Source organism: Cupressus sempervirens, chromosome 4 (genome assembly GCF_028749045.1).
Source record: "Cupressus sempervirens isolate cs-2001-9-10 chromosome 4, ASM2874904v1, whole genome shotgun sequence".
Lineage (NCBI taxonomy): Eukaryota > Viridiplantae > Streptophyta > Pinopsida > Cupressales > Cupressaceae > Cupressus > Cupressus sempervirens.
Window position 1 is genome coordinate 491,562,827 of NC_143121.1, and position 26,946 is coordinate 491,589,772.

At 37.2% G+C, this 26,946-nt stretch overlaps 3 protein-coding genes across 3 annotated transcripts in view; 2 read left to right on the plus strand and 1 right to left on the minus strand.

The window, feature by feature from the left end:
• LOC149562092 (Ypt/Rab-GAP domain of gyp1p superfamily protein) overlaps positions 1-26,946 on the minus strand; it is a 153,329-nt gene that overhangs the window by 25,322 nt on the left and 101,061 nt on the right. The window contains exons 7-9 of the mRNA XM_089825630.1: positions 22,469-22,740; positions 4,791-4,876; positions 4,577-4,678 (exon numbers count right to left, since the gene is read on the minus strand). Of these exons, the coding sequence (XP_089681756.1) occupies positions 4,577-4,678; positions 4,791-4,876; positions 22,469-22,740 (460 nt within the window). The remainder of the gene's footprint in view (positions 1-4,576; positions 4,679-4,790; positions 4,877-22,468; positions 22,741-26,946) is intronic.
• LOC149562093 (uncharacterized) lies at positions 6,950-10,387 on the plus strand. The gene is made up of 2 exons (XM_089824171.1): positions 6,950-9,912; positions 10,078-10,387. The coding sequence occupies exons 1-2, from the start codon at positions 9,173-9,175 to the stop codon at positions 10,385-10,387; spliced, it is 1,050 nt and encodes a 349-aa protein (XP_089680297.1). The 5' UTR covers positions 6,950-9,172.
• Positions 10,399-11,751, plus strand: LOC149562094 (uncharacterized). Its single transcript, XM_089824172.1, has 4 exons — positions 10,399-10,461; positions 10,580-10,803; positions 10,929-11,116; positions 11,223-11,751. Exons 1-4 carry the CDS (start codon positions 10,399-10,401, stop codon positions 11,498-11,500), a joined length of 753 nt encoding a protein of 250 aa, XP_089680298.1. The 3' UTR covers positions 11,501-11,751.

The window sequence follows — 26,946 nt, forward strand, 5'->3', positions numbered from 1 at the left end:
ATCGGACCAACCTTGGTGCATACAAGTATTTCAAGCATTGCAGGTGGCTCACAGGGACACTGACAGCAAGCGGGAGGAGACTTCAGAGAGCAGCGGGGCGGAGTATGAGGAAGAGAGGACTTCTGCAGAGGTTGGCAGTGAACCAACAGATAGTGAGCCCACATTTTTCACCCCGCCGCAGTTGTCAACTTCGACGCACTTGTCTGCTCCCATGTCATACATTCCTCCTTTTGGTCAGCATCATGCACCGGTCATGATGACCCCGTCAGCAGTAGCAGATGTCCCACGGGCAGTGGCAGAGGGGGTCCCACCGACAACAGCTGTTGTTACACTGACGACCACTCTAGGTGTTACTTTCTCCACGGCCGTAGCAGATGATGTTCCAGTTGCACCAGAGGAGCCAGTCTCGCAGAGGGTAGAGTTGCCAACACCGGAGCCTAAGCCCCAGGTTCGCTTGGATGTGATTAACTGTGATGCAGTTGTCACTGTTTCATCTTCCTTATTAGCAGCCACTGAACCAGTACAAACAGCCTAGTCAGCCCAACCAGCACAGCAAGAGGAGAGCATGGAACCTACACAGTCAGAGCAGTCGGAGGTGATGGATAGAGCCAGTGCTTCCTTGAGACAATAGTTCTGACTCATCCCTGCCGAGGTTGGTCTGTCCATCCAGTCCCCCAGGCACCTAGGAGTATCAGCTACAGTACCCGAGCCTCAGGAGGTGGGGGTGCCACAGCCCGAGGTTGCGCCGAGAGCAGAGGAGGCTGCACCGGATGTGGACATAGTCCCTGCAGAAGAGGAAGAGAATAGTGATGCCGAATGGACGATGGAGGGTTTTGCAAAGGAGGATTATTGGTCGGATGAGGACAGGTGCAAGGACTACCTCAGGGCTATGAAGGTTGCGCTAAAGAAGGGACACGATGTGGCATTGCAGGCTATGACTCAGGGGAGGGAGTGGCATTTGGTTCGAGCTTACATCAACGAGATTTGTCCGCAGCAGTTCTGTTCATGTTTTGAGGAGAGAGGTTGACCAGCAGTTGAGTCACTGGAGATGTTGGCAGATTGGGCCACTAAGCCAGAGTTGGGGCCACACAACACTCCGCTAGAGAAGTTGGCACATGAGATTGTGGGACTGTATAAGGAGGTTTATTATGCTCACAGGCGCGCGGAGGCGGATAGGGCAGTGAACAGGATTGCAGCCAAGAGATCTCTGGTAGTTGAGAGGGAGGCTAGGGAGAAGTTAGTGGAGGATTTGGCCAGCCAGTAGGCAGCTTGGGCAGTTGAGCAGGCAGCACTGTTGAGGGATAAGGAAGCGGCTGTGCGGGATAAGGATGCAGCAGAACAGGAGTTGCAGTTAGCCAGGACACAGGCTATGGATGCAGCACTTCTTCTGAAGGAGGTTGTAGAGGTTCACGCACGAATTCAAAAGGATTTGAGCATCCGGACGGAGCAGGTTATGAGTTGCGTCGGCAACAGCATTCTTTAGGGCAACCACCTTCTCTCTAGTATTTTTGTTTTCTTGTATGTGGGTTGTCTCCTATTTCGTTAGTCGTCAGGAGACGACTTTTCTTTTTGGGGGGGATGATGTCGTCGGTAGATTTTGCATTCTGTAGCCGACTGGTTTATGCCGTCGAAGATTTTGTATTTTGTAGCCGACAAGTAGATTAGTATTGTTATGTAGTCGACAGAGCCCCTTCAAGAAGATTCGGCGAGAAGTATTTATACCCCGTCTGGGATAATTGTAAATCATCCTATCTTATCTTATGCTCTGCATGTAATCTGTTGGCATATGCGAATAAAGGAGTACTGTTCGTGTTCATTATCTATGTGCATTACTTAATTAATCTATGCGTAAACATTCTTTCCTAGACACTGTTTGGCGCTCCTATAGCCTGTTGTCTATCTACTTGTACACTTGTCAGTCCATAGACCCTTGGGTGGCCATTTGTTGGACATTAATAAATTATCTTATCCGTGACTCGGATTTTGTTTGATTTTGATCAATTTTTCACCTCAAAAGTTGTCTTGGGTTTTTGTTACTTTTTCTCCTAAATAATTGAAGCTTTTTGCAGTCAGTTTTGGAGCATCATGCTTACTTGCTCAGTTTGGAGGCTTTGACAAATTTTTCTCAAAATCGTGTTAGTTGTTCTCAATGTTTGTCTTTGTCTCCAAGGAAGAACAACTTCATTATCCAACATCAACTTAGATGTTTTTGTGATGAATTTGGTTAGATGTTTTGTTGTTTGTAGGAGGGATAGTGGCAGACTCAACTCAGTGGGAGGCTCTTCTCTTTTTCTGTAAAGCATCTCGAAAGAATGGGAGACCCTTATCTGTTTGTTTTTGGGCGGATTTTGGTTTCTTAGTCATTTACATTTTGTAGATCCAAGGAGGGTCTCAACAATAGCAAAATGTTTTGAATAATTTGTGACCAAAAGACATCAGTTACGAAATGACCATTAAGGGAGGTTATTATAATATTATAATGTTTCTTTAAAATGGTCATCTTAGTTAGTCTTTAGTTTAATAGTTAGTTTCTATTAATGTCTTTAGTTCACGATTGTTTCTTTTAGAAACATCGTATTTGTAAATCTATATAAGGAGCTTTCATCTCCTTTGTTTAATATAACTACAACAACATCAATTTACCATAACATTTCCATTGGTCCACTAGTTGGTGGTTTCCTCTACGAGCTTCTACTTGACCTCCCTCCTCATTGGCCCATTTGTTAGTGCCCTTTATCTAGTCGTTATAACTTACCTATTAACTTATTGGCCTATAAAAGTATTGTAATTTTCTGATTGGCCCACATGATGATCTCTTTTGTAATTGGGTGGGCATTTAATATTTGTCAACAGCAGCAAGGAAACCCTAATTAGGGTTCTAGTGGAGTAATCTAGGTCATTGGTTTTGATTTAATCTTGGTAGTTCATTGCAATAGAGCTCCCTATATAAAGGTTTGCTCTCATCATTTGTAAAGAAGTTAAATTGGAGAATTGTTGCCAAGATGCTACTGAAATTGCTCTCTATTCATTGTTGTGTTTGCATAGTGGATATTTGTGATCATTTTTTAGTATTGCACAGCTCTTTGCGTTCCTCAATTAGAATAGAATTCTCTTTCAAGCACTTAGTTTTAGAACTTGCTTCGATTAGTTTAGATTGGATGGAAACTATTATGGAATAATCTTTGATGAACTTGCTTAGACCAAACCACTAATTGCTTTTTGCTTGTAAGTATGCCTTAAACGATCGAATGGCATAATCATAAGCTTAACTTCAATCAATACTTGATCATTGATTTACATCTATCAACGGATTTGATGTTATAATAATGATTTGGAAACCTCTCAAGCATGCCTTAGACAATTGCACTAGGCGAGTGGAGTTAATGACAAGACCATTTCTAGTAGTCTTAAAGATATTTACATCTTTGCATCCTAATATAGTAGCTGTAGTTTAGATTCGTAAGTTTTAAGTTCATCACAAGTTGGAAGTCATATATTGCCATTGCACATTTTGAAGCCATTTCATTCACAAGTCAAGTTAGTCAAGTTGATGCATCTTAGTGAACTAGCATAAGTCCCCTTGTGATACCAGCACATCAAATCATTACAATTGAGTTAAGTCCACCATTTGAAGGAACCTTGAAGTCATCTCGATGATCTTTTCTCACAATCTTTAGCATGTGTTTGTCTTTGTTCAAAAGAGAGTTGGAGATTTGATGTTCAACCTTGGGTTACTAGGTCTCCAATTTCGCATGTTTATTCTAGAGGCAATCTACAGAGGTTATAGATGAAGTAAAAACATGAGAGATTTGATAAAAAGGATATCAATGTAAGGAGTCGCTTCCATCTAATACTAAGGTAGAGCCATAAGTGCAACCTCCTAGGCAAGAGGGGAGCCATAATAGTGTGTGAAGGCTAAAGCCTCCCCCAAATTTTTCACTAATACAAGATAAGAGGAAATTATAAATTCTTGTAACTTTATAAATATGCAACTTATGATGATGATTTTCAATAACAATTTATCATGAACTCATTATTAGTTGACTCTTGAATTCACATAATGATGTGATTTTGTCATCTATTTGTATTCAAGTCTAATAGAATCAACTTTGTCAACATTGTATGGTCTCATTTGATACATCCTGTAGCTATATTTTGCATTGTTTTTTTGTTTTTTTTTAAATTAAACACTTTAAAGCAGCCAATTTTATGCAATTTTCAAAACTCAACTACGTGTTTTCAAGTCAATCTATATTGAATTGTATTGTTAATATTTAAAAATTTACAAAAACTCATCTCTCATGAGCATGAACAGTCCACTTGAAAATAACACCCAAAAAATGCACTTCCTTTAAGAATTCAGCTGCAGAATTAGTGCACTGTTATAAAAATATTATATTAGCCAATGCTTTGGACTTAAAAAACATATTGTTAGAAAACAAGAACTTATTAATGCACACTATTGCAATTAAAAAAATGATGTTCATAAAGAACACATCACAATTTACAGTTGTAACTTCCACCATTTTTGCTACAAATTGTAAATATCAGAGGTAGTTCAACTTATAGAACTCACCGTTAGCAAGAAGCTAGCACACAAATATACAAGGAATTCTGCAAAAGCATCCCCCTCTGCCAGATATGTATCCCACAATCTCGTGACAAGGTGAAATGGAATCTGCCACAAAAAACAATACATAAATGCACAAGGAAATAGTCATTTCATGAATTACATTTAAAACATCTCTTCTGTAAGGCTGATGATAAAACTCTATGTTTCAGTTGCATACCTCACGTATTAAAAGGCAGTTGAACCAACGGAAAGCAAACTGCAAAAACTCAAGCCCTTCCTCCTCCATATGCCGTGAAACAGGTTCTAATATCAAAGTTATAATAAGACTAAAATACATGTGCCCCTTATAATTCTCTGAGCTATGGTTTCCAAAAATAGGAAAGAAAAGGAATATTTCACCGCAATCAATGGGAAGTGTACAATCATAAAAGAATAAATATGCTCTTTTGTCACTTATTGCTGAAATTTTTTTCACTAAAATGATGAAAATGACCAGAAAGACATGAATACAACAATATAATAATGACTACTTAGATTGTTGATTTGGTTACCTACACGCTGAGATTTTTAAAATTTTGAAAATGTTTATCAAATGTATTTTTCATCCACATTGAAGAATGTCAATTAAAATCTAAAAGATCCTTCCAGATGATGATGCAATTCAATATTTCTTAACTTATTTAATCCTGGATTTAAAGGATTGCCATCATTGCATCATAGGGGCAACACTACCTCTTAAGCATTTTTTACTTGTAATCTACTTAAAGTTATATTTATTGCTATTACTACTTCTCACCTGTGAGGAGTAGTTAGGTGGTTTGTTCTTCTTTGGTTCTTATTAGGCATGCCTTTGATATAGAGACAGCTGAAGTTGAAGATAAAGACATGCTCATATTCTCTTATTGTTGATGATGTTGAAGATGAGATTAGAGAACGTAGCCGTGAAGAATTGAAGGCAAGTAAAAACAAAAGGTATTCAACCTTGATATAGTACTTGACTATCTTCATTTCTATATGGTATTTGTATTGTCCATTGTGAATGACATCAAATCAGTTTTTTTGCTTCGATGAAAATGTTGCACTTGTTACAGAATTGAATGCATCAGCCAGCCATAAAATTATTCCTCATTCTCAAGAAGCATATTTCAGAGGAAAAGATGAGGTCTGTTAAACCTATGCTTTGCGTATTTTGTCATTTGGGTTTCCATTAATTGTTATGATAGCTCTTCTAGCAGTATTAATATACAAACATCTTAATTATCTGATTGGTAGAAGTTAGCATAGGTCTAATAGGGTTGTAGATCTGTGAATATAAAAATCATAAATAATAAATGATTGTTAAGTCTATTGCTTTCATAAACTGTTTGTGATGTGGGTTTTCGTGTTATCTATCACAACCAACTAATTATCTTAATGCCATGACAGGGCCATACATGCATTCCTCCTCGCTCCATGGTCAAGCCATGCCACATCATTCACAGAAAATGAGCGCTCTTTTACTGGACTCGATCATTGAGATCTTTATTCTTATCTGAATTGCAAATTCACATTCTTTTTTTCAGTGTTCACTTTGGAAATTTCTATACTGATCACTCCTGATTGTCTTGCTAGAGCTGCATTTGGCATTTGGACTTATGCAAGAGCAGATATTCTGAATATGGTTTGTCAACAGTTCTCAAGTTTGCATTGTCTCAAGAAAAAAATCAAATCACCCACTTCCTAAGTTTAGTGTTGATTGGCTTATGATTTTGAATTGCTCATGATTACAAGAAAAATCAATTCTCAACACCTTGATATTTGTTATTACTGTTCCAACTCCTTATGTCTTCATGAAGGAATTTCTGGAGGCTGTTGGATTTGACAAGGATGTAAGTCTTATGTGTTCTTGTCAAGGCTTTAGATTTATTTTCTCACATCCAATATGGATCTGTGATTTTTTAATGCATTTAGGTGGCTAGAGATTTCCAAATATGGCATGTCACTTAAAGTTGGCTATGTCGTTATGTGGCGATAACTCATTATTGGGCTTATCCCTTGAATGTGTTATTAAGAGGTGTAATGTAGTACATTTTTGTTCATTTCTTAAGAATTTGCAGAGCTTCAAAGTTTCTATGGGCTTTTAGGCTTTTTTTGGTCATCCAAGATTCCAATGTCATGTTTTGACCTCCATCCTACACACGTTCTGCTAAGTCTTACACACGTCCCACAAGTCTTACTATTACTTTTCTTTGGTTCCCTTCCCTACTTGTGGACCTGTGGAGTTCCAACGGTTGTTTAGACTTCAATTCCCCGTCTATGTCCCAACCTCCTTTCTGATCCCACATCACCACAATCCTCCATTTCCTCATGGCATGCCATAATTGTACCAGATTTTATTTTTATTTTAAAAAACATTCTATGGTAATCGTAATTTCAACGACCACCTAAAATTTGCGATGTTTTCGTCGTCGCAAACCAATGTTGCTAGTGACAACCACCAACGACACTCGTGACAAGGACTATGTTGCGAGTATGGCTAGCGTCGAAATTACGAGCACATTTGGAATACAACGCCGCAGTTTGCCAAAATTTCGGCATCATTTGTGATGACAAAAACTGTTTAAAGATCAACGCTTTGGTTGGGTGTCGAATATCCAACCAAAGAACTATGACGAGAGCCTTGGTCGTACATCCAACCAATTCCCATCGAAAATTCAATGAATTAGCGTCAAAAATTGAACCCAATTTTACTATTGTGAGTTTTGTCTTTCTTTTCATACCCCTCTATAGGCTTAAACAAATCTTCTTTCCTTCCTCCCTCAATCTTGTCACTTGTTAAGAATGATTTCAATTTTTCCCCATATTGTTTGATGACATTGGTAGCCTAACTACAAGCATCAGAAGAAGTAGCATGTGTATATTTCAAATCAACCAATTTGGTAGATAAGAAGCTTTGTGTATCATCATCACTCTCTTCAAAGATCAAGAACATAATGGACTGCATAAAGGATAAAACATTTCTCTTGTGATCTCTTTTAATAGCAATCAGGAACTAATGGGACATATCATAAAGTAAGTCTTCACACTTGAGATCCAACATAATCACACAAGCACAAAGTTTTGCAACTGTTTCTAAAATGTTGACTGTCTTACCAAAGGATGAATTATTGATATTACACAATCCTTGAAAAATTTGTACAATTATTGGAATACCTCCTTCATGACTTCCTTGTTGTAAGGATCATGTGCTGTTCTTATCCTCATAACATTAACAATATATTGAGTGATTGCGAATCTTACCTCTCTATCAGGATGCCTCAACAATGTTGGCTTTACCAAAGGAATCATAGCGAGAAGGATGTTCACTTGTTTATTCCATGAACCTAGTTGCTCTATCATGGATAAAGAGATCTCAATTGCATCCAAATCACAGAATATTCTATGCTTTGACCGAGGCAAAACTGTGAGTTTCCTTTCTATATTGAAGGGTTTCCCATCAAGAATTTCATCCTTGTCCTTGGCAATAAATGTTGGTAGCTTTTTAGACATGTTTGTTTGGTGTTCTGTGAATCTCAAACCTATAGTGAACAATTGATAGAGTCTTTCACCTATATATATTTGTGTTGTTTGGTGTTCCCAAGTTAATGACACATTTCAGATTCCTCCATGTAATCGATCACAAGTCTATCTCTCTTTCTGTTGATAACACAATACTATTCTAGTGTTTGAGAATCTGCTACAACTCCAACATTTTGGTTTGTAGATAACCTCAAGCCAACCTTCTTCCTCGAACTACTTACAAGTAATTTGAGTGAACAGGTCAGCTTCAACTCTTTTCCACATGGTGTTGAATTATCTAAATTTCCTCACAACAAGGTACTGGCTGAAGCTCCCCTTGTTTTAACTGAATGTTTTGTACCATAGATGTGAGTATCGCCGATTAATCGGCGATACGAGATAAAATCGCGATTTTTTGGGGCCGGTGATTTAGTCACCCCAAAAATCGTGATTTTTTTTTGCAGATTTTTTCCAAAAAATCGGAGATTAATCGCCTAAAAATCACGATTTTTTGCAAAAAAATCGCCCGCGCCCAGTAGTCACATAAAGTGACGAAAAAACACATTTTTTTCATTATGTTTTTACATTGCTTAGGGCGTTTTGGAGAGGAGAGGATAGAGAAGGAGTTCTTGGCAAGAAACAGGCGGAATCAAGTGCATTTGGAGGCCTTTTGATTCGATTTCTTCGTTGTTAGGTAAGTGATTTGAATCTTTGTTTTTTGTTTTTGCAAGAGATTGTATTTTTTTTTCTTGCATGTAAATGGATAAAAATACATTCCTAATTAGTTAGGAATGCATTTGATGAATGTAAGCAAGATTAAATGCATTCATTTGCATTTTTTTCCATTCTAGATCGAATTTATGCTAAAAATTTGCCCTTTTTAAAAAAATTTGAAACCCTAGCAGCTAGTTTGTTTGAATGTTATTTGGATTTCAATTTATTGGTGCTGTTATTGGAATGTTGCTTGAATTCTTTGTTTAACTGTTAACTTTGATCTTGTTATAATTTATTTATAGTTTTTTTTAAAAATTTGTATGTGTAGGCAGCCCGTAGCAGTTTTAAATGGCAGACAAATGGCCATTGACTCCATGCCCCTCAGGCTACATTGGCACCAGGCCAAAGAATGCGAGAGATCAAGCATGGAAATATGCCTATGAAGCACCCGATGAACCAACCAAAGTGATTTGCATTCGATGTGAAAAAGTAATATTCGGGGGCATTTACCGGTTCAAATATCACATCGCAAGGATCTCAAAACATGATACGAATCCTTGTGAGAATACAATAGAAGAAATAAAAAGGTTTGCAAATGCCTTGCTCGCAGCTGGAGAGCAAAAAAAATTGCAAAGAGAGCAGAATAAATTGCATGTCAGGGCAGCCATAGCAGAGACCCAGGGCAGTTTCGTTGATGTTCAGGAGGAGGAGGCAGCCATTGAGAGCATGGCTGGCTCTTATCGTGGGCCGCGTGTCCGCAAACAGGGTGGTTTTTCTTTCACGAGTTCCACTCCCACTCCCACTCCTACACCTCCTAGCACTTCCGCACCATCAGGATCAACAGGTGCTTCTGGGATAGGGAGCTATTTTGTGCTGAGGCACACACCTGGTGCACAACCTTCATTAGAGGCCACTAGATGGAATAAGGAGGTCCATGACCAGTTGGACAATGCACTAGCAGATTTCTGGGTTTTCAACAACCTTCCTATTAGTGTTGTTGACAGTCCCTATTGGGAGGCTTTGGCCATAGGGTTGACAGTTGCAGGAAAGGGGTACAAGTCCCCTTCTCGTTTTGTGTTGGGTGGCAGGTAAGCGAATAATTTTATTACACTCAATTTCCTTTTAATTTTTAACTTTTTACTTAGTTCTAAATTTTAATTAATTTATCTAGAAATTAGAATGTTGATTACTAAAGTCTAAATCAATTTTAAATTACTAAGAATCTAAGACATAACTAAATTTTGTTTTTGTAGGCTTATTGGAAATGCTGTTGAGAGGGCCAAAGCATTTGTTGAGGAACAGAAACAAGAATGGACAAAATTTGGTTGCACCATTCTTTCTGACGGGTGGACGGATGGGAAGAGCAGGACCATAATTAATTTTTTGGCCTGCTGTAATGATAATGTGGTGTTCCTGAAATCAATCGATGCCTCCAACAAGGTAAAAAATGCTCAGACATTAGCATTGATGTTGGAGAACATGGTCTTAGAGATTGGCATTGAAAATGTGGTGCAAATCATCACAGACAATGCTGCTGCATATGTATTAGCAGGTAAACCGTAATTTTATGTTGCATGTGCATTGTGCGGATTGTGTTTGATAAATATTTTGAAGATAAGGCTGATGAAATAGTAAAGGTAACTACAAAACTTTAAGTTTTAGTTTACACTTTACAACTTTATAACATACTAAGTTTGTAACTCAAGTAAATAATAATTTTGTAACTTGTCAACTAATTTCAAATTTATATTGCAGGTGTCTGAGCCTTTAGTCAGAGTTTTGCGTTTGGTTGATGGAGACCAAACGCCAATGGGTGAACTATATGAGGCCATGGACAAGGCCAAAGAATCTGTCAAAAATTACTACAAGGGGGAAAGCATCAAATATGAACCCATTTGGCAGATCATTGATAGAAGGTGGAATAATCAGCTTCACCAACCCATTCATGCAGCAGGATATTTCCTCAACCCACGTTTTAGGTATACTGTAAGCTCATTCTTACTCAAATTTAAGTTAACGAAGACTTGAGTTCATTTTGCTTTCGTAGGGTGTTGGGTGTGTACTAAAATTGGAAGACTTATTTGTTTTTGGTTTTTGGTTTTAGGGCTGATGGTACATATGTAGATCCTGATGGAGAGGTCATCAGAGGCCTAAGTGAGTGCGTCGAAAAGATGGTAACCAGCAAGGAAACAAGAGATAAAATCATCGCTGAGCAGGAGATCTTCACTTCAGCAGGAGGCAAGGTGTTCTCCACTTCTCTCTGCAAGAGAGCAAGGCTTACACAAACCCCAGGTAATACATTTGCAAACTTCTGAATCTCAAATGCTAAATTAATATTTATGTTTCATTTTTTGTTGTCTATTAGTATTTTCTAACTTGTACAATTTTTGTGATGCAGTGGCTTGGTGGACCACTTGGGGTGCAAGCACTCCAAATCTTGCAAAATTTGCTCTCAGAATCCTATCACAGCCTTGTAGCGCATCACATTGTGAGCGCAACTGGAGTTTGTTTGAGGCCATCCACACAAAAAAGAGAAACAGGTTGTCCCAAAAGAGGATGAATGACATGGTCTATGTGCAATATAATCTTAAATTGCGCATGAAAAAGGCGCAACAAGATCCTCCTAGGCCAATCGATTTGGATGAGATAGATCCTTATTATGATTGGACGGCATAGGAGCAGGCTCCCTTATTTACACAGGAGGACATCTCCAATTTGGAGAGGGAGGCCGCGGAGGAGGCTGCGGAGGAGGAAGGGGGTGGAACTGGATATGACATCGATTTGGATGACATCGAGGAGGGCGATGATGAGGATGATGACATTGAGCTTACTGCAGAGGACCTTGACATCTTGCGCGCAGCGAATGTGGAGATACTGACATCTAGTTCTATAGCTACACCATCTCCTGCATTGGCACAGACACAGACACGGGCACAAACCCTGCAGGGTTCTAGTTCTAGAGCTTTACCCTCTCCCGCACTCGCTAGTAAAGTGACTGGGAAGAGGAAGATGTAGTCCTGTATTTGACATTTGTACTTATTTGTAGTCATGTTGATGTGCTTATTTGAACTCTTTACATTTGACACTTTATTTATGAGAATACTTCTCATGTGTTGTGAACTTGTTAGTTGTTAGTAATTTACAACTTGTCACTACTTACTTGTTAGTAATTTACCGATTAATAACTCTTTTTGCATTGATATATATCTAAACATGATTGTTTCTTATGTATTGTTAGTAATTAAGTCATTAGATGCAAAAAAACATTGAATTCTGTAAAAAAATTGCATTTTTTTATTAAAATTTAGTGGTTTTTTAGTTCCCGATTTTTTCCCCGATTTTTTCCCGATTAAACTTTTTCAGGCCTAGGCGATTAATCTCCTCAAGCGATTTTTACATCAATGTTCTGTACTAACACTTGTCAATCTGGTTTTCTTACAATGCATAGATGTAAGGAAATTATGTCCTCCCTTTTCACCATTCAGTTACTTGACATTCTGTCAAGTAATTTGTCTGCAACCAAGAATTCTGTCTCCATATTTTCTAAAGTGTTTCAATAAGTACTTGCATTTTGGTTCTTGCTTAGGATTGGATAAACATTTCAAAGACCCAGCAATCAAGATTTATGTATAAATATATTCATTCAAGATGATCATAGAGTCTATCAAGCTATCCTTAATTAGAAATGCCACAGAAAAAGAAAAAAATGGCATTCAAAGTACAAGAATTACCAGAAAAGCTCCGTGTCTAACATCAGCTAAGTATTATATCCTGCTCAAAAGGGACAATAGCACTGATTTACTGTCAACAGTAGGAGATAACCACAGTCACCACTAAGTTCGGAGAATATGCCCATCTATGAGTCTCAAGAAGAAAATATATGGGTTGGTAATCGATTGCAACCATGTCTCTCTAGTTGCATCAGACCTGTCTGCTAGATTTGGATAATTTCAAGCTAGTTTGCAAGTTCCAGTTTCCTTTGTTCCTTGCGCGCAATCAGTTTTCTTAATCTCCCCATAGTGGCTCGTAAGTACTAAGAACACTCAAAAGAAAGGTGTAGGAAGAAATGTTAGCTTCATAGTTCTCAACTCATTATAAAACATGAATTAACCAGTAATTGCAATCAACAGATACAATATTAAGAATGCACACCCTTATGTTTTCTCGTCAACACAAACCATCACCTTCTCTCATAGCGATTCTTCAAACTGAATCATTTCCAGCAGCAGACTAATCCATTTCTTCCTAATTTGCAGTGGATTATAAACTCCTTACAAGTTCACACAACAATTCTTCACTCCCTGAGCATGTGTTTCAATGGTGAAGGCCTTACATTTGGCTGGACACTTGCCTACAGTCATCGAGTCTTTCTTGAGTATATAACTTCCACTACTGAAGATAAATTGCTTGACTAAGCTCTATTTCACAATAGTCGGGCCCATGCTAATTATTCAGACTCAATTCTTCTACCACATTCCCTTGACCAAGGAAATGTAGACCTCTGTTAACCAATCCCTCTGTATATTTGCAACACTTGCTATTCCTTGTCTGCTCTTCTTCTCACAATCAATTCCTGGTGCTAAATTTTAAAGTGTCACAATATCATCTACCGAAGTTTTTTTTAATCAACTTATAACAATTGATCACACTATTTCTCGAAGTTGATAAATATTCCCTCTGACTATATAATGAACAATAAAAATTATGAAATTAATTTATACTTACGGCCTCATCGAAAAGTATCTTCGAACATTTACAAATGATAACATTCTCCAGAGTATGACCCAAAGATTTTTATGAAACGCCAAAAACAACTTAATGTTATTATCGGCAATTTGCTCCTTACAAACCTTTACTTTTCTCTAACAGCAATAAAATAGTGAATATGGTCACAAACCTTATTTCCCATCAATAAATCTTGCATCCACGATTATAGTCGAGTGTAGAAGTGAAATGAAGATTTTAACATCGCACTCGCAAATGTATTCAGTTGGACACTCCCCCTCTTTTTTTACAGCAACTAATAGTCTCCAAACATAAAGGCGAATCTTTTTCACCATCTGCAATCACATACAACCTCTGCATAGAGGCTCTCTTAGCAAAATATTGAAGAGGTGAACCATAACCAAGAACCAAGAGTAATTTGCAAAGAGAATGTTTAGGAATGATGCCACAGTAATACAGACAGATTAGAGATATATGAAAGTGCAAGCACAAGTGACACGCCTAGTGTGAGGTCTCCGAACAATGGGCTTACTATCTTCTGGCTCAAGGGTTTCCATCCTCAGGCTTGGTGAAAGCTGAAGCTTTCCAAATAACTCTCCAAGAGAGAAAAGGAAGTCTAAATCATAACCAGGCATGGTGGAAATGAGTTCCCTCTTCCCCTTTTAAGCACAACAGAATGACTCTTCATATTCCCTTGCCTATCTCTTCATTCTTTTATTCTCACCTCCCTTTTTAATTGTCTTTTTTCCACTTAAGAGAATAATATAACTTTATAAGATAAAGTAACTTACTAATTCCCCTTTTAATTCTATAGTCACTTTATTAAAATAATTTAATCTTCAGGCATTAAAATAAATAATGTGTCAAACACAAAAGGCCAGATATAATTCATTGTTGGAAAGCTCCCACCAAGATGCTTAAAGTCCAATAACTCAAACCTAGAAATACGGACCCCAACTAACTTACTATAAAGAGTAATATCAGGAATCTCTACTATCTCGGCTCTGATCTGCCTGAAAGTGAAGATGCCTACATCGAAGCTCATACTGACCTGGCAAGGTCTGGCTAGCCCACAAGACCATGATGAGAAAAGCTAAAGACACATCAAAGATTAATGGCTAGGAAAGGGGACATTACATAGTTCATGAATGCTGGAAGAAATTCACTAGACTCCTGAAGTATTCCTTCAATACAAAGCGAATGAGAAATTTTGTGTGCAAAAATTTATCATGGGGCTCAACCATTGCATAAGAGGGCCTGTAGAATTACTAGTACCTCGCACTTCAAACAAAGCTTATGAAAGAGCATTGCATTAGTAAAAAAAGGTCAAAGATGATGATGTTGCCAAAGAACAAGGGAAAAAGAAATATGGCTGGAAACATAGTTCTCAATCCTTTAAAAGAAAAGGATCCAAGGCAAATAACTTGTACTTCAAGAAGGACAAGAGAGGGCAAAATGAATATCACAACGAAGGTAATGTGGTTTCCAAAAATATTGAAAAGAAAGGACCAGCAAGAGGATGTTTTGCTTGTGGTGGGGATGCTAATTAGTGCCCTACGAAGATGCCTAGAAACTAAACTAAAAGGAATTATTTACCACCATATTAGACAACATTCTAGTAGAGGATTTATGTCATTGTAGATAACATTAAAGCCGATTACCAGATCACCCCATAGAAACTATAAGCACTCTTTGTGGAAATTCCATTTTCATACCTAGTGATACTTGACCAACAAAATATTTTATATCTCTAAGACAATTGAATAAATTTCCTAAGCAAGTTGGAGTTTTAGACAACTCTTAGTCAGTCTAGTATGTCAATCAGTCAAGGGCTATGGTAGAGCAGTGTCTGTTTGAACCAAAGTTGAACTTCTTGAGTTTCCCATCAAAGCTAATTAATATGTGGCTCCTTAGGGTCCTATGACATGATTCTTGAGATGAACTGGTTGAGACATCGAGCAAAAGTGGACTGTTACACCAAGCAAGTAGAGTGTTTGAACGATAAGGGAAAAAAGGTGATGGCATGTCAAGGAATTCAAGTGCTACAAATTTCAGCTATTCAACTTAAAAGAAGCAAAAGAAGGGGATCTCAAATGTTTGCAGTTAAGATGGAAGAGACGGGAGAGCCAAAGGAAATGGTTTATCTTGATGATAAAATGCTATATGGGATAATAACCCAAGTGTTAGAAGACCATATTATAAGAGAATTGGTAAGAGAGACAAGATTTTCAAGACGTATTTCTAGAGGAGCTACTAGGAATAGCTCCTAAACGAGTATTTAACTTCTCCATTGATTTGATGCCCAAAACATAACCTATATCCATTGATCTAATGTATTCTCCATTGATTGATGTCTATAGTCGAGCTACTAAGACTTGATGCACAACTATAGGAATTACTTTCCAAGGGACTAGTTAGACCCAATGTATCTCCCTGAGGCGTACCCATCACATTTGTGAGGAAGACTGATGGAACTTTTCACCTTTGCTTTGATTATAGGATGTTGAATAAGGTCACCAGTAAGAATAAATACCGATTACCCAAAATCGATAATTTGTTTGATCAATTGACGGAGGTAATAGTCTATTTTGAGATAGATCTACAATCAGATTTTCACCAATTGAGATTAAAAGAGGAAGACACTATAAAACAGTTTTGAAGACTCGTTACGATCATTATGAATTTACTATATTGCGGTATTACCTTTTGGACTCACTTATGCTCCAACTACCTTCATGAATCTGATGAACAATATATATATTTCAGGATTGTCTAGATAAATTAGTGCTATTACCATTTTAAATTGATGCAATCAAAGTTATAGAATTGATTTTCAAATTTTCTTTCTTTTTTAGATGCATGGTGGGAGATGTTTGGTACTACGATGCCAAATCTACAAAGGATTGCAGTTTGTATCTTGAGCTAGTTATGTAGTGCTTCAATATGCAAACACAACTAGAGTTTGTTCCAGCATATACACTCGAAGAAGCACAATAGGTTGGCAATGAAAACGTTGAATGATCTTGTGTTTGTTCATTCATGCCTTATGTTGGTGTAAATAAGCATTTACTATTCACACTTTACTTAAACTTAGGTTAATGCATATTCATATTAGTTATCATGTAGACACCTAGGAGTTTGCATATTCATATGAGTTGTCATGTTGACAACATAGTAGTTTGCACTCCAATTGAGCACATGTTGCCTACTATATCTCTTTACGAGATACAACTTTGTACTCTTATCCTCTCATTGTTGCACATACATTCATGCACAATGGAGGATAATCCACTCTTGGTGGACATGTGCTTAGATGTTATGATTATCTCTTTGCTGACTCCTAGTCATCTTAACTGCTTTTATGTAAAAGACAGTTCTATGATGTAATCATCTGAAATCCATTACTTAAACTTAGGTTAATGCATATTCATATTAGTTATCATGTAGACACCTAGGAGTTTGCATATTCATATGAGTTGTCATGTTGACAACATAGTAGTTTGCACTCCAATTAAGCACATGTTGTCTACTATATCTCTTTACGAGATACAACTTTGTACTCTTATCCTCTCATTGTTGCACATACATTCATGCACAATGGAGGATAATCCACTCTTGGTGGACATGTGCTTAGATGTTATGATTATCTCTTTGCTGACTCCTAGTCATCTTAACTGCTTTTATGTAAAAGACAGTTCTATGATGTAATCATCTGAAATCCATTACTTAAACTTAGGTTAATGCATATTCATATTAGTTATCATGTAGACACCTAGGAGTTTGCATATTCATATGAGTTGTCATGTTGACAACATAGTAGTTTGCACTCCAATTGAGCACATGTTGTCTACTATATCTCTTTACGAGATACAACTTTGTACTCTTATCCTCTCATTGTTGCACATACATTCATGCACAATGGAGGATAATCCACTCTTGGTGGACATGTGCTTAGATGTTATGATTATCTCTTTGCTGACTCCTAGTCATCTTAACTGCTTTTATGTAAAAGACAGTTCTATGATGTAATCATCTGAAATCCATTACTTAAACTTAGGTTAATGCATATTCATATTAGTTATCATGTAGACACCTAGGAGTTTGCATATTCATATGAGTTGTCATGTTGACAACATAGTAGTTTGCACTCCAATTGAGCACATGTTGTCTACTATATCTCTTTACGAGATACAACTTTGTACTCTTATCCTCTCATTGTTGCACATACATTCATGCACAATGGAGGATAATCCACTCTTGGTGGACATGTGCTTAGATGTTATGATTATCTCTTTGCTGACTCCTAGTCATCTTAACTGCTTTTATGTAAAAGACAGTTCTATGATGTAATCATCTGAAATCCATTACTTAAACTTAGGTTAATGCATATTCATATTAGTTATCATGTAGACACCTAGGAGTTTGCATATTCATATGAGTTGTCATGTTGACAACATAGTAGTTTGCACTCCAATTGAGCACATGTTGTCTACTATATCTCTTTACGAGATACAACTTTGTACTCTTATCCTCTCATTGTTGCACATACATTCATGCACAATGGAGGATAATCCACTCTTGGTGGACATGTGCTTAGATGTTATGATTATCTCTTTGCTGACTCCTAGTCATCTTAATTGCTTTTATGTAAAAGGCACTTCTATGATGTAATCATCTGAAATCCATTATTATTTAATCATTATTGAAATTCTCATTTGATCATCTCTTGTCTCTCTTGTTTTTCCTCGTGTTTCTAGATCTTGGCGTTGCATTTTTGCCTTAGGCAAATTCTTACATGGTATCGTAGGAGCTTCGTTGCATAGCCATTGGAGAGAATCATTTTGCTTCATTTTGGAGGACCACGATTTAGATCCAGGATATCCGCAGTTATTGGGAGCGTTTTGAGCAAGATCTGACCTTGTCATTGAGTCCAAGTGGTCCTTACAACGAATTTTGACTATAAATTTGCCTATATTGGGCAAAAGTCAAATTTGAGGTTAAAAAAAATTTGCAAATCGGACTTGGAACCCTGATTTGCCCATTTGAAGGATTACAAGTATCCAAGCTCGCCGCGGTACAGTAACTGCCCATTACATAGCATCGTGATCAAAAGGATATGAGCACGAGCTCCCACGATTTGCACTCATAGTCTATCTTGATCCATTTCTGCGATCTAGTCATACCTTGTGCAATAGTGAGATTGTCGACACTCTAATCCTGATCCTCCTCACCCACTGGTGGAGGCATTTACTTCAATATATTCATGTGTTAGTTGTATGCGAGATCATTTGACCCAGCCCGCCCATCTCGTAATCTAACATTGGACCCGAGCTCGATCATAGACATTAAGCCCGAGGCCGTGGCATCAACCCAAAGTGGCATCCATCTTGGACATCATTGAGCACACATTGACTACAACCACTATCTAGATAGCATTCCCCGATCTGAGTTGTGCTCTTTGGCATATCGAGCATCCTTGGCACATTGGCATCAGAGTGAGACATTGGATCCAACCATCATTGGTGACAGCTCACACTAGAGTCCCTCAACGCATCCAAATTCCACGAACAGCAAAGCAATATTGGCATTTAACCAAGCGCACAAGAGGCCTGATCTATGAAGACTCGAGTTTTCACTCCTGCAATGAAAGGGGTCCCGCACGAGCTCCCACGAGATCTCACAATCCGCAATGATTGGCAACATAAAGCACACAAGCTTGATCTGATTGCAACATTCGATATCCATATCTGCACTCATAAAGGAACATAATTGTTGGCATTCATCTTTCGATCTGCCCAATTTGAGTTTTTTGCAGTAATCACATCTTGCCTGTGGACACCATACACTACGCGGCATTGGTAGACATCTCATGAGCTCATAGTCCCTTCAACTCTGTAATCTGGTTAAGCAGATCTCTGTCATCAAATAAGTGGCAGCAACATTGGAAGTAGAAGTTGATTGGTAATTGGTATTTTATTTAAAAAATAAAATTGCATTTCTTGGATTTGTTTTAAGGATGAATTTGACACCCGTTTGAGGGTAATTGGTGGTCATTTTAATTTTTTGCCTTGATGGGACCCAAACCATTAAATTTAGGCTCATCAGTATTTCTGATGTCAGCGAGCATTTGAATTTTGGACCCTTCTTAAAAGGTCATAAGTCACTCATCCAGACTCCAAATTAGGCACAATTTTTTTTTTTTTTGGACTTCATTTCCTAAATTTCGCATTGGTGAAGCTATTTATTGGTTTTGGTGGGACTGATTTTGCAGAATGAGAAGATCTTGGTGACTGTACCTGTTCAATCCCGCATTTTGCAACTTCAAAGGCTCTGTTTGGGCTCATACAAACACATTTTTAGGTGTCATTTTTTTGGAAGTGCATTTTTTTTGTCTACTTTCTATATTTGGTATCAATTTGGAGCAACCATAAGTAGTTATTGTACTTTCAACATTTGGTCTTTTTTGGCCTATTTTGGCACTTGTAACAGTTTAGATCCTTGAGAGATCTTGTGTCTTATGTACTTGAGTCTACTAGAGCTTCACATTTTCTATTGTAAACATCAAAATCAGAAGTCCACTTTATTCCATTTTGACAAGTGGCTATGGTACATACACTAAATATAAAGTGTCAAAGCATCTATTATGGGCGGGGGGGGGCGCAGTGTCTTATGTGATTTTTCTTGCAATCTTTCAGTTTTGCATCATGAGTTCTTCATTTTCTAAATTAACTCCACACAACTATGCCACATGGAGAGAAACTGTATGGAGCAGGTTAAAAAAGAAAGGCTTGAATCTCTTTGTGAATGGAACAACTCCAATTCCCTCTGGTCCTGATGTAGATCCCAAGGAAACAATGGCATGGAAAATTGAAGACTCTGAGGCTTTTGGAATCATTAGAGAATCAATCACTGAGGATCTTTTATTTCACATTTTACCCTTGAGTAGTTCCCAGGAAGCTTGGGATAAACTTGAAAGTTTGTATGGTAAAATAGATGAAGATAACGGATTCACAATTCAAGCAAAGCTTCTCAAATTGAATCCTAAAAATTTTGACACAATCCAAGATTTCGTCAACAAGGCTAATGAGTTGAGAGTACAACTTAAGGATTGTGGTATTACCATCAAGGATTCCCAATTAATTCATCATATGATGGGCAATCTTCTTCAGAATATGCAGCCTTTGTTTCAAGCTATGACACTCACAAGTTGACAATGGGAAATGCATTCACTACACCTTTATTTGAGTCATTTGGAGAGATGTTGATGTTGGAACAATCAAAATTAATGAGTATGGGAATGCTCAAGTCTTCCAATTCTAAGGCATTGGTAGCTAATCAAGGGAATCAAGGAAAAAAGAAGCAAAACAAGTGGAAACGTAAGACACAAACTGAGAAAGAGAAATCCACCTGAACCTCATAATTAATAGGCCCACCTAAGAAAAATTTGTTGGTTGGTCAAAGACAAAAAAAAAATTCAAAACCTTATACTATATCCATTTTTTCTCAACTCTATGGAGTTTGATAAAACCCTATAATGAAAGAAAGGTGACCCCTTATTATGCTAGTGCTCTAATCTAGGGCCCCTTCTTTACTTATCCTAACACTACTGTGCCCCCAACCAAACTCACTCCCATCCTACTTCTCCATCTAAAAACCCATTCTCAAGCAAACTCAAAGAGCAAACCATAACAGAAACTACAGCATTCAACTGAAATAAAAACAATTAAAGAAATCTTGCAGTTGATCAGAGACAACTGTTATCAATTAGCCTAAAAGAGAATTGCTAGTAAGAATCATTTGTTCTCAATACTATAAAATAGCTCATACTGCAACAAGATTTATGAGAATTGATTTCCTATTTGAGAACAGCATGACTATATGCATCTTTTGTTTAGATTTTTATACTTTTTTAAAATTGAATATTTCTGATTTGGTAACCTCGGTACTGGAATGCTACAGTTAATGCTTTGTACATTTTTTACACTTTAAGCATTACATTTTTTGAAAAGTATCTGCAGTTTTTGTTTGTGCTTATATAATTTTAATTTTTTTTAAGTTATTGAGAATTGTTGAACAACTTTCCACACCATTTTGTTCCTAAGGGCTTTGCAGAAAAAAATAGTTCCCAATTCCATTTCTGTTTTTGTGTTTGCTCCCTAGCATTTTGGGGTGTTGTCATTCCCTCTTTGGAGGAAGTGCATACAAAGGATAAGGCGAACATAAGCAATACCATTTATAAGGCCTGATTTTCTACAAAAGAACGGCAATGAAAAATAATAGCATAATTAAGTAATAATTGATGTGGCAATGTCCAAACCCCCTTCCTAGACCTAGCATTTAGCGGGGATGCCTACCCAGAGGTAAGTGATTGAGTAGGTACATATGCATTCAAGCTTCTTCCTCAAAATATTTATTGTCATATACCATGATATGAAGAAAGTCTTTTGCGAGCCTTTCCACTAAAATAAACCATAATAAAATATTAATATTCCTCTACAGCATGGTCTTCTAAAACTAAAACTAGATACAAGCAATGGAAAAAGTCCCCTGTTCAAGATGTGAAATTTCAATATTTGAATTTGTACCTAGGGCATATTTTTCCCTCTCTTGTATCTATTGCAATAGAACAATAAATTACGCATTGGACATGCATGGATACACTAGATAAAACATTCATCTCATAACAAAAAGATTACTGCAACGATGAAATATAAAGACAGGCCAGCATGCAGGAATTACCTTGCAAGCCGGTCTGCACAAACATGTTTGCAATCAAATGACCAAAGAGAAAAAAGTAGAATAAAATTTGGTATGGCACATTATTACTGAGTACCTTTTAGCACATATAGATATGAATGCATCATTTCAAAATACACGTGTGCCTGCAAATTAATGAAAAAAGAAGGGGCCAATGGGTACCATCAATTCGTCGTACCAACTCCTTCAGCTTGAAAACAAGTCGTTGTATTCCTGGTTGAGCAAATGTATAATGGTCTTGAATACCATCCAGGAGTTTGCATAGACACCAGTAACAATCTGCCTCAACATTTAACACACTTTCTCGAGACAGGTCTGACATCACCCAGTTTTCCATACTGCCTTCTAAGTATTCTGATAAAAATACCACCAAAAAGGGTGTAGCCAGATCATTGATTCCTTGGACATATCCACTTGCAGGATGTCGAATAGCCCTGAAAATTTCAATTAAAAATTAAGAAGTCATATCCATGTAGAAGAGAAACCAGATGTTATCCTAAAAATGAAATCTTAATCACAACACTAGTAAGGAGCTCATACATGCACACAGATATTGGACCACAGTGTTTTATATTTTATTTACAAATAGACACAACTACAAGAAGTGACTCTATATGCTCACAAAGCAGAAGAAAGGAAGGAAAAAAGGACAGCTGTAGTGTTCTTTCACAGATATTGATTAACTATACAAAACTTAATTCAAATGAAGGCTGAATAGCATCATACTAGCAAATATTAATTTCAAGAATGTTGTACCCGCACAAAAAAAAAAAATTGTAATGTGCCCAGTAGTAAGGCAGCATCAATTTCAAGATAGAAAACAATTGCTCTCAATTCCCTACACACACCCCGAGAAGGCCAAATAAGTGTCAAAATGGAATTAGAAGAAAAAGTGCAATAAGACTCTTAGGCACACCTCTAGGCAATTGACTGTCAACTTGTCAATAAAAGGGTTCACTGACAAAAGTAAACATGGGTCAATGAGTTTGACTCAAAAATCACAGAGTTAAATCCTGATTGCAATATCACAAAAGTAAACATGAAAACATAAGCAAGTTACTCTTCTGTTGTCAGACATGACTTATATAAGTAATATTCATAGTACTTACGTACATTTGTACGTGTTACATATATGTATATGTATGTATGCATATATTTAAATATGATGTATAAGTATACGTATATTTGAAATATAACATATATGTATGTATGTGTATAAATAACACGTACATACCTGCATAAATTATGAGTATAATGGATATAATAAATCATAGGAAGGATTATATACATTTTCTTCGTATGTAAAATTATATTAATGCATGAAGTCTATCGGCCTCTTATCATTCCTTATTATTTCAGCCCCTTCATATTTTTATTTCAAGTTCTATCAATATTGTAAATCTTGTTCGCCACCTTGCAATCTCTCATACACAACTCTTTCTTGGTCGAGTCTAATCCCTTGTAACCGAGCAATCTTCTATAAGTTGGCAAATCGCAGTCTCTCATGGGCTTGCTCTCCTTTCAAGTTTGCAATTTCTTCTATTCAACGTTAAGTTTTTATCACAAGATAAATATTGTTGTAAGCACTGAACAGCAGCCAATAACACCATACATTAAAGTTCGCCATATGGAGCAAAGAAAGACATCTCTTTCATACTTCAACGCAGCCTTGTCACATCATATTTGTTAACTCTTCCATGTCATTATTCTTGCTCAATGGTAATTTGAATATTTGCATCAATTCTCTCCTCATTTGACATTTCTATTGGTCCAAGTGGACATGAATGATCATAAAGAAGAGTTCAAAACTATGTGCATAGACATGTTGTTCATGGGATGAGTCATCGGCTCAAAATGTTTTATATTTCTCTACCTTTTATCTATTTTCATAATAAGGCCTTAATAAGAGACAAATCATCTGTGAACACACTCTACATGCTACAGCAGCACCCTTCATATACCGCTGAGAGAATGTACATTGTAAATTTACCCCATTAGATGTGGAGCAGCTGAGAAGGCTTGCCACTTTGTTTACATGCATTAGCAAGAAATTCTTGAAGGAATTTGATGACCTTTTGCATTGTTCAACAAGTTTAATATATGTTGGGGAATTTACACCAAGAACCATCAAGGAAGGCCATGCAAGGCAGAGATGTGTGGTGTGACCCATGCAAGATGGTTGTGCAATAACTGCATTTAAAAACAAAATTTATGTTACAAAATCATTCTAAAATTTATAAGCTGAAAAATAGAATTCTAGTTAGCTCATGGTGGAAAGTTAAGTGCAGTCTTGTTTATCAAGTCAAGTGGTGGGTGATTAGGCACATAGTGGCCATGTAATTCCCTAGCCAGAGTAGGATTAGTGGCAAATGATGTTGTTGTGATCACTAGAAGTCAGGACAACTTGCAAGTCGGTTGTGTAATTGACACTCTAACACCAGGATACTCAAGTGGCAGGACAACATGATGAACATGTGACTTATCCTGTGCAAGGTAGGGCCATTCTCAGCTGAGAGCGAGAGGGGGATAAACTAGGTCTATGGTTGGGTGGTTAAGCCTCTAGCAATACTTCTCCTCTCCACCAAAGCCAGGACTTGCACTAGACAGATCGGTTCTACTCTCTTAGCTTGATACAATTTAGCAATTATTTGGAATCTCGTTTCATGCTCATCCAAGTTCAGCTAGACATGTATTTATTTTATGTTGCAGATGCACTTATTTCCTTTCAATTATATGAAGTGATATTTAAATGTATCAACTAGTTAAGGATCCCTTTCTTCCATGCAATTTTATCTTTTAGTTTAATTAAATAAATGAAATAAATCACCGTTTGTTAGTTAAGGTCCTTCATGAGAATCAATTAATCTGTTATAACTATGAATCCCATGCATGTGTATATGTAGATAGCTTGTTTTGAATGTTAAATATAGAGAGACTAAGGGGTATGAAAGATGGTTGTTACATATGGTTTCAGATCTCTGGGTTCGACACTAAACCTTGGGCTCACCACTGATTTCAAAGAAAACTAATAGGTGATATTTAAATGGGAACAAGATGTGAACCCGAATGACACCTCGAAAGAAACCCCGTCACCCCGCTTATATCTTTTTGATTAAGAATAAGCCCAAATTTGATTACTCATACTGCTCCACACCTAGAGATGATGGAACATTAACCCATGCCTTAAACCGGATCAAGAAGGAAAGAATCAAGTGGACTCCTACTAGGAAAACCATTATGACAAACAAATTCATCCAAATCTGGAATTCTAAACAAACCGATCCACTTATGATGTATCATGTACCTTGTATCAGGCAAAATAAGCCCAAGAAGGAAACAAATAGGATACCCAAGATAGGGTGTCTGATTTCCTTAAAGAATTATGTTAGAAAAATTTTGTACTCGCAACAATGGGGAAGTTTTTGTAAATAAATAAAGTTGCAGTTGCAACAAAAACTCATTGTCTTATTTATTTCAGATTAATGAAGAAAATAATGAGAAATAATGGAATTGTGTACTTGCTTATTCTTGTCACTTCTTAGCAATCAGTTATTATCTTTTCTTCTTTCCTTCAAGTGGTAAGCATATACATAAATGTGTTATTGACAAATGAACCAACTATAATTCAGGAACCATGACCAAATGATATGGCAAACAGTAAAAACAACTGTGTGCAAAATGAAAAATCCAAGGAGGTTAACTCTCAGGGTTCTATGGACCAACTGGTCCAAGTTTTACTTGACACCCAACCCCGTATCGAGAAAATGGAGAAGAGGATTAATGACTTAGTAACCCATCTTGGGCAAGGGCATGAAGATACGTAGTCCTCACCTCATCCTAGAGTCAAGTCAAAACAATCTCCCCATAGTGGACAAGAAAACAGGCCCCCTCTAGCTCAGCTGGAAATCCAAAAGAAAAAGAAGATAGCCCGTGAGCTATCTGCTGACATTAAGAAAATAAAGCACCCAAGTTTTCTAGATCTAAGTCTGGGGATACCAATAAGGCATGGTTAGCCAAAATGGAGAAGTATTTCAACATTAGGAGTTTCTCCGAATCCTCAAAGGGTGTTTGGGGAATCTACCAGCTTGCTAAGGAAGTTGCCACATTGTGGGAAAACAATAAGATCCAATTAAGTATTAAGACCACTGACATCACTTAGGATAGGTTTTTCACTGTTTTTTAAGAACCAATGGTTACTCCAATCCTACAATGATTGGAAGGTGTTAGATTTTCAATACCTCAAACAAGGGGACTTGACAGTGACTGGACTCTAGGAAAGATTCACTCGACGTTTGAAATATGTACCTGCCTGTTAGCAAGATGGGAACTTTAAAGTCACAAAAATTATCATAGGACTGAACAACAAGATTGTGGGACCCATAGATATGCTAGCACCCTAAACCATGGAGGAGGCTCTCGTAAAGGCCATCCAACAAGAACAAAAAGTAAAGAAGGATGATTCCACCCGTGATAATAAGAGGAAGGCCAACTGGAGTGCATCTAGTTCCGAACCAAGAACTCACGAAAAGAACTTTAAAAACTTGAACGCCAGAAAACCCAACTTCAAGGGGAAAATAATAGTAAAGATTTCAAGGGAATTTCTAGCAGTAGCAATGGCAACAAAGGGAATGAACAAAAGG

Bases quoted from the DNA above. Each gene is read 5' to 3' on its own strand.
- LOC149562093 (XM_089824171.1), top strand. From the start codon at position 9,173: ATGGCAGACAAATGGCCATTGACTCCATGCCCCTCAGGCTACATTGGC. The intron at 9,913-10,077 runs GTAAGCGAATAA...TTGTTTTTGTAG, and splicing joins CGTTTTGTGTTGGGTGGCAG to GCTTATTGGAAATGCTGTTG.
- LOC149562094 (XM_089824172.1), top strand. From the start codon at position 10,399: ATGTGCATTGTGCGGATTGTGTTTGATAAATATTTTGAAGATAAGGCT. The intron at 10,462-10,579 runs GTAACTACAAAA...TTTATATTGCAG, and splicing joins AGGCTGATGAAATAGTAAAG to GTGTCTGAGCCTTTAGTCAG. The intron at 11,117-11,222 runs GTAATACATTTG...TTTGTGATGCAG, and splicing joins AAGGCTTACACAAACCCCAG to TGGCTTGGTGGACCACTTGG.